Source organism: Tupaia chinensis, unplaced genomic scaffold, assembly GCF_000334495.1.
Source record: "Tupaia chinensis unplaced genomic scaffold, TupChi_1.0 Scaffold139491_1, whole genome shotgun sequence".
NCBI lineage: Eukaryota > Metazoa > Chordata > Mammalia > Scandentia > Tupaiidae > Tupaia > Tupaia belangeri.
Window position 1 is genome coordinate 1,157,415 of NW_006199376.1, and position 7,562 is coordinate 1,164,976.

The 7,562-nt window shown below is 49.7% G+C and overlaps 1 protein-coding gene across 1 annotated transcript in view; it reads right to left on the reverse strand.

Moving 5' to 3' along the window:
• Window positions 1-2,199: 2,199 nt before the first annotated feature.
• Window positions 2,200-7,562, reverse strand: part of TPP1 (tripeptidyl peptidase 1) — a 5,538-nt gene continuing 175 nt past the window's right edge. The window contains exons 2-13 of the mRNA XM_006161992.3: window positions 7,468-7,539; window positions 7,091-7,230; window positions 5,514-5,664; window positions 5,206-5,333; window positions 4,877-5,055; window positions 4,597-4,795; window positions 4,259-4,447; window positions 3,936-4,005; window positions 3,435-3,555; window positions 3,175-3,333; window positions 2,891-3,016; window positions 2,200-2,718 (exon numbers count right to left, since the gene is read on the reverse strand). Coding sequence (XP_006162054.1) covers window positions 2,578-2,718; window positions 2,891-3,016; window positions 3,175-3,333; window positions 3,435-3,555; window positions 3,936-4,005; window positions 4,259-4,447; window positions 4,597-4,795; window positions 4,877-5,055; window positions 5,206-5,333; window positions 5,514-5,664; window positions 7,091-7,230; window positions 7,468-7,539 — 1,675 coding nt within the window. The 3' untranslated portion in view covers window positions 2,200-2,577. The remainder of the gene's footprint in view (window positions 2,719-2,890; window positions 3,017-3,174; window positions 3,334-3,434; window positions 3,556-3,935; window positions 4,006-4,258; window positions 4,448-4,596; window positions 4,796-4,876; window positions 5,056-5,205; window positions 5,334-5,513; window positions 5,665-7,090; window positions 7,231-7,467; window positions 7,540-7,562) is intronic.

The window sequence follows — 7,562 nt, forward strand, 5'->3', positions numbered from 1 at the left end:
TTACGCAGCCCCTGGTGACGTCACACGCTGCGCCCCCGCCCCGCTGGTCACGACATAGCTTCTGGTTCCGGCCTACGGCCTGTGCTCGGTGCCCTGGGCCAGTTAGAGGAAGTACCCTAAAGCGCTGGGCTAAACCCTGGGGCTGCGCCGCCGTCCTCCCTCCCTCCACCCGCGGCGCTCCGAGAACAGTCGTCGGGATGGGAATCACTGTACGTCCAGGGCTCTGTTCTGCCGGTCTGGGATAGCTCATTCTGTGAGTGATCAGCCCATACCCCTCGACTGTGGATTTCCAGCTAGCCTGCATCTTTCTAGTTCCGTTGTTTGGCCTTTTAAGTTCATAGAGAAGTTGCAAAGTGCCCCTCCTCCCCTGTCCCCTGGTCTCTTCTGCCTGCTGCCTCCAGAGATGAGCGCAGCTGGAGGGCACACACTGCTGCCCTAAATGGAAAGTATTTCAGCCTGAGAAAACAGATGCAAAATCACAGCGAGTGAAAACGTGGCTTTTCAATTCAGCAGACTTTTATTCCATTTTTTTGCCAATTCCTGGACTAGGGCCTAGTGATACAAGTTAAGTAGGATAAGATTTTAGTCCTCTAGGCACCAAGGGTCTCGGAAAAGGAGGCAAACACACACAATTTCAATACGGCGCAGTCTAGAGGTAGGCATGGGGTGTGCAGTGCAAAGAAGGCAGGGAGTTGACATCTGCCTGCTTCCAGGTGCCAGGCATCCTCTGGACATTACTTCACTTTATTCCCTATTATGAAAGGCAGGTATTAATTAATATTCCTTCGTAGCAGATAAGGAAACAGGCTCAGGAAGATAAACTTACTTGCTCAAGACTCTCTCCTAGTCTGTATCAAGATTCTGACAGATTGGATTTTTAAAATTTAGGATTTTTCTGCAATACCAAAATAATTTAGCCTTGGGGAATCAAAAGATCACAAGAAAATAGACTTCGGGGCTGAGTCTTGAAAGAATCTTGGAAGTCAATAGGCAACTGTATCGGGGTGGTGTTACAGGAAGGAAAGATGAAATTTTTTGGAGTGTGGGAAAGAGGAAAAATTACCTTTTTTTTTGGAAAGGTTTTTGCTATAGGGCGCGTGCGCTCGCCAGACAGAGAGAGACAGAGAGACAGAAAGCAAGAAATCACCCCCCAGGGGGGACAGTCATGCCACAATCCCTTCTCCTCCATTCTCCTCTCGGGGTCTTGGACATGCATGCACACGCGCCTGGTGTGAGTTTAAGCCACCAGGTCCAGGACTCGAACCACGGTTGACTATGTGGGAGTCCATCAACATAGACATTACGCTAACTGCTGGTCTGAGGAAAAATTACTTCTCACAGACATATAGCAAGTAAGGTTTGAGAGCCATGATAAAAAGCCTGAACGTTATCTAGTAATCTTCTAAAGGGTTTAATCAATTAGATGGCCTGATGGGATTTATATTTTACTTAGGAAGATGGTTTAGAGATGGGCAGGAAGTGAGGAGACTGTTTTTGCAAGGGCCTCCTACAATTCAGAAAGAATATTGCTCTAAATGAATGTAGCTTGATGGAGAGAAGTGGCTAAGCCTTAATGTATTTAGGAGATAAGACTGGAAGAAAGAACTTAGGGATTGATAAAGGTATATTTAAAAGGTGAAGTCAGTAGGACCTGTTGATCGAAGGTGGCAGAGGTGGGTAGTATTTGAGGAAGTGGAAGTGAAGGGTGACAGGTTTCTGGCTGGGATAGAATCCTTTACCAAGAAGAAACAGGAGATGGAATGGTTCAGGCTTGGGAAGGAGGGAGACGAGGTGTTGAGTGTCACACGTGTTGCATTTAAGGTATCAATCACTACTGGAGAGGAAGACTGATGTAGTGAGATGGTGAGAGCCATACATGCCAGTGACTGGTTCCTGAGGACAATGTGTAAAATGCAAAAAGCAAAAGACTAAGGATGGAGCAGTGAAGAACACCAGCACTCTGTGAGTAAGCAGAGGAAGAGAAGTCCATGAAGGAGGAAAATAGAGGTCAGATTAAGTTAACCCTGGAAACGAAAGAAGGAGGAGGAGTGGGCAATTATGATGGAAAGGCCATAAAACAGAGATTGAGAAGGGTGCACTGGATGAAGCAGCAGGGAGGCCACTGTTATTCAGAGTCCCGGAAGGAAAGGATAAAAGGTGAGAGCAGGTTTCATTGCAGTCAACTGAGTACACATGAAGTAAAATAGTGTACAGTGGTTTTATTGCAGTGACTTAACATGAAATGAAATAGTGCACAAGGTCAGTGTGGAGAATCCTTTGGAAGAGTCTGGTTGAAAAGAGGAAGAAGAGGTGGAAGCAGGGGACAGCCAAAAAAAAAAAAAAAATGCTGGTGATAGCATCTTGTTAAGGAACCTGAGGCAGGAGTAGGGAAACCTGAGTATGATGGGGCAGGTTAGGAATGGGAGTCAAGTCAAGCTCACCGCATGACAGGGTTAGGGAGATGTCTTAAGTAGCAGTCAACAGTTGAGAATTCAGCAGGGCTTCCAACAAGACAGAATAAGGGACAAAGCCATCAGCTTCAGGGCAAGGGATAGGCCAGCTTTGCTGGCAGGGAAGTCAAGGGTTGAGTAGTGTCTCCAGCAGAGCTGGGAAGTTGGGTGTTCCCCAGCCTGTCACAGGATCCCAGCCAGGGCCAGAGCAGAAACCCTGGCCCTCAACTTCTTCATTCAGACAAGACATATGGCAGCCATGAGTTACCTAGGGAGAAGGTGGACATCAGATCTGGGCCTGCTGGTACCAGTACTAACAGACTGTACTTCTTCACCCCGTATTCATAACCCATAGGCTATCCCACCCCAGAACTTCCCCCCAAGTTCATCTTAGTACTCTCCATACACATATGAAGACATCTCCTCCCTTCCACACTCACATCGAAGAGTCCTGCCCCATGCTGCTGATAGAGCCTTGGGTTGAGAAAGCCAAGAGGGGGGCGGCCGTTGAGGATTCTGTGCTCATTTATCAAGGATAGGACTCCCCCAAACACTGGAGTGGAAGCCTGCAAGAGTGAGGGGGCAGTTAGTAGTCAGATTTTGAGGGAGGGATATTTGAAAGGATGCGAGATCTCTAAGGAGTCAGGGTTCTGGGTGCAAGGTCTCAGGGGCAGAAGGTAAGGGTAGTTCCTGAGTGGAGGTTTGGAGCCTGGCTGATGCTCACCGATGTTCCAGATACCCACGGAATGGGTATGTTGTTGCTGACCACCCAGTAGCCATCAGAAAGTGCAGCCACATCTGGGTAGGCACGACCACTGGCATTGAAGTAACTGGATGGAGGCAGGTGGGGACTAGAGCCCAAGAACTTGGCTACAGCTTCCTCCTAAAGGCATTGTGGAGTGAATATTGGCCTGAGGTCTGCCCACAGTCTGCTGAAATGAGGGTCCATCACTCCCCCATCCATGCGCACAAATGTACACATACCTGATAGGAAGGCTGTGAGAACACATTGCTAAAGCCGCCACCGCTGATATAGTCAACGATCTCATTTGTGATGAGGAAAGGATTCTGGAAGGATGTGCCACCCACTGTGGTGACATAGGGACTGAGGACAAAAGCCAGCATTCAGATAGAGGACCCAAAGGGACCTCTAAGATGTGTGGGGATGGGTGAATATGGGCTGGGTCTTGCTGGAGGAGCTAGAGTCTATGCAGAAGCATGTACATGCTAAGATTGTTTTGAACCCTCAAGGCATGGCCTGAGGTGACTGTGCACACTATCCTCTACAGAACATTCACCCCATCTTCCAGTAAAATGCCTGGGGCCTAAAGGAAGAACAGAGGAGAGTGTATGTAGCAACCAGGGCAGGTAAAGCTGAGGGCTGAGCCGCAGAAGCACCTGATGGGGTCAAGGGAAAGGTCATAGATTGTCAATCACAGGTGAAAGGTTTGTGGCTGCAGGTAAGTGGTGGGTTGGGGTGCTTACCTGGAGGCAGGAAAGCTAGGACGGAATTGGTGTCTTCCAGAGACAGACCAACACCCAGCCCCACTGTCACCTGGGAGGGATACCAAGTTTAGTAGTCATATTAATTGGTCAGAACTTCGTATATGGGTTCAGATGTCAGAGGGAAAATTCAGGTGTCATTTATTACTGCAGAAGGGCCAAGTTTAGAAGTCAGGCCAGTAGTCGCTATGGAAGGTCTGCGTTTAGATTTTAAGTTAGAGACCGGGTTCTGTGGTCACAATGTGGTCAAAGCTCTCAGTTGGGTGAGTGGGTGGGTGGGTCTTAATTTAGGGTAAAGGCATCACCTGAGGCAAAGAGCAGGGTCAGCCCCCGGGCGGCAGCCTTCATGAACTCAGTGTTGACCCGCTGGATGTAGGCACTACTGAGGGAGTCTTCATCATCTCCGTAGCTCACGGTGTGCACGTATGGCAGGACTGATTCGTTACTGAGTAGCAGGAGCCACTGCAGGAAGGGCTCCTGTGCCTCATGCCGGCCTGGATTTTATTTTTTGAGGGGTGGGCACAAGGGTAGTCACTGGTGGGGGTTGTCAGAGTTTCCCTCCAGCCCATGGCATCCTTTAAGGGAACAAGGAGCAAACCCACCTCCCACCCTTTTCCCCATCGGTCAGTCCCCTTGGCAGTACCAGCACTACTGTAGACCCACGTGGAGATGTTGGCACCAGCACTCATCAGGTACTCCACATCTAGACTGGCCTCAATGCCAGCCCGACCCCAGCCCTGTTTTCCAATCACACGGGCCACTGATGTCTGGTGTGCAAAGTTGCCACCAAAGAGGTGCATGAACTCAGCCAGATCTGAGGCATGGAAGTACTGCTCCAGAAACTGTGGAGGGAATCAGATAAGGATCATGGGTCAGAGGGCAAGCCTCAGGGTGAGGACCCTGGGGTTCTCTGCTTAGCTCACCTGGGCACAGGCCTGGCTGTTGTTGGTAGTACCAGAGCCTACATCTTTTGCTGTCAAGTTGTATCGCTCTCGGATCACAGATGGGGTCACCCCCAGGTGCATGCCAACAGTCCCTGCCACCAGTGGCTCAGGGCGTTGCCTCAGGGACGATGTGGGGGGAAAGCGGTGCAGTCCGCCCACTGTGGGGAGGAGTTAGGTTTGAGGAGACCTTATAGACTCCAATACCCACTTTTTCACTGACCCCCACTCCAACCCTCCCTGTGGCATCTAAACTTCTCCAGCTCCTGGATCTGCCTGCCCCAACCCCCACCAATCCCACTGCATGTTACCAAAGTCCACATGGCTGGCCAAAGCCTGTGGGAGCTGGTAAGGATGTGGGGACCTTACAACATGGGTCTTGGCAGGTCCTCCCACATAGCGATGAAACTCAGCCCCAGAGAGCAGCCGCTCTGCCTGTCTGGAGGTCGGAGAGCAGAGAACAGAGGTCAGAAAGCACTGAATGGAGAAGAGGAGTCTGCGCACCACTGGGCAGCCAGTCATTTCCCTCCCTCCAGGCTCTCAGTTCCCTTCCATTGGTGTGACTAGTCTTCCTGATAGGATTATTGGTTCCCTCCATGGAGCACTTATTTCTTCTCACCGGACACTCAGCCAGCAAGTCAGAAAGTCTTGTGTAGTCACAGAATGGCAGTTCCGGGCTCCAGCTGCCAAGAGCCATTTTTGGACTGTGTGGAGGGTCAATGGTGATGGCCGGACCAGTTCAGCTACATCCTCTAGGGTTAGGTATTTTCCTGCAGAGATTCAGAAAGGCTCTTGCTTTATTGCTTTCTCAGAATGCCCACTCTGAACCTTAACCATGAGACATTAGGACTTCCCAGGGAACATGAAACAGAGTGAAGAAGAGTGATACGGGGACAAGATATATTTGAGACAGGTAGGGTGGCAGAGAGAAAAGGCTGGAGAGACTTGGATGGTCATGGCCAAGAATATGGATTTGCCCTAAAGGCTACTAGGCTTTAAATGCTGCACCGCAGCATGCTCTGCCAAGATCATGAACAGCAAATGAGAGTAATAAATTGAAATTTTTCATTTTAAGTTTATCTCCAATAAAAGTTTTCAAACTTTGGAACCAATTATAACACCTAGTTTAGCTCAAATCTTAATACTTTTTTGTCTTAAGCCTAACATGATGGTGAGGTACTGTTTCCTGCACAGAACCAGGCACACTAGTGCTCACCTTGGGTGAATCTGAGATGTCCCTCCCCCAACCCACTTTTAACACACAGCCTCCCTCTGCCTGGAAGTGCTTTAACCAGGATACAATCCAATATGGGTCTTGGAGAGACTGTTTTGGAATGATGTGGAGGGGAGAGGACTGCAGATTAGTGAGGGGACTGGGCACTAGTTCAGGAGAGAGATTAATAATTGAGGGTCTGGCCCTCTGGCCTGATGGTTAAGGAAGTGGAATCCCACATGTCCAACCATGATTCGACTCCCAGCTCTGGTGACTCGAGCACTCTGGGCCTGTGTGCATACATGCACCTGTACCTAAAATTCCAACAGGATGGAGAAACGGAGGAGAAGGGATTGGAGAGTGATTATATTCCAGGGCAGAGGTACTTTCTCCTTCTGTCCCTCAGGCAAGTGCACATGCCCTCTGGTAATTGGGGGCAAAAACTTAGTTGGTAACAACAAGGGATGGTGTGAAGTGGTCTAACCTAAAAGTTACTTAGGAATTGAAACCAATTCCTAAGAACAGAGGAGGAACAGAGAGAGGCAATTCCTAAGAACAGAGGCAGAACAGAGGAGGAAATGGGCATAGATTCGAGGGGGAAGGGAAGGAACTTGAGTTGAGATGTACTAGATGCTCTTCTCCTTTGGTAGCTGGTCAGCAACAGAGTCAGAATTTGAATCCAGATCTAATCATAAAGCCTGTGCTCTTAACTACATTGACTATAGGTTTTTAGCCTGAAGAACACAGGTAGAAAGTTGTGGATCAAAGAATATGAGTTAGTTTTGAACAGCTTAGTTCCAGTTCACTGTTTCATTAAGAAACTCTTCAGTAATAGCCACTGCCAGTTATCTGCCCTATGTTATGCCCTTGACAGGCACCGAGAACATAACCCTGACATGATCTGCACCATCCCATGCCCAGCCCAGCCCAACGCTATGTCCCTCCACTGCATCCCACATCCTGATTCCAGTCCCAGCAGGCACCGTATTGAGGAGAGCGGGGATCCGACACTGCCTGCACCAGCTCCGAGAGTCTTTCCAGGTTCTGCTGTTTCAGGGCAAAGGTGAGACTCAGCTCTTCCTCAGGGTCCACACGGCCCAGGGACACCCAGCCTGGGGGTAGCCTGCAGGGTTAGAGGTCAGGTACATGGCCTTGGTTAGGGTGAGGATGGGAAATTGTAGTTAGGGGAGGCTCCGGATTGGGAGCTGAGACCTTGCATGGGACTCCAGAGTGAAAATGGGTAACAGAAGGTGAGTGGTAGTGGGCTGAGCTGAGGAACCTGGGGATGAGGATAAGCTAGGACCAGGGCAGGTGAGAACAGGGAATCGGGAAGGGGGTCGTTGGTGTTAAGTCAACTTACGTCCATTGCTGGTCAGGTTCTGGGCTGTAACTGCATTTGCCAGTGATGGAGAGGGCAAGGAGCCCTAGGAGGCTGCAGGGGTGGCACATGGGTTT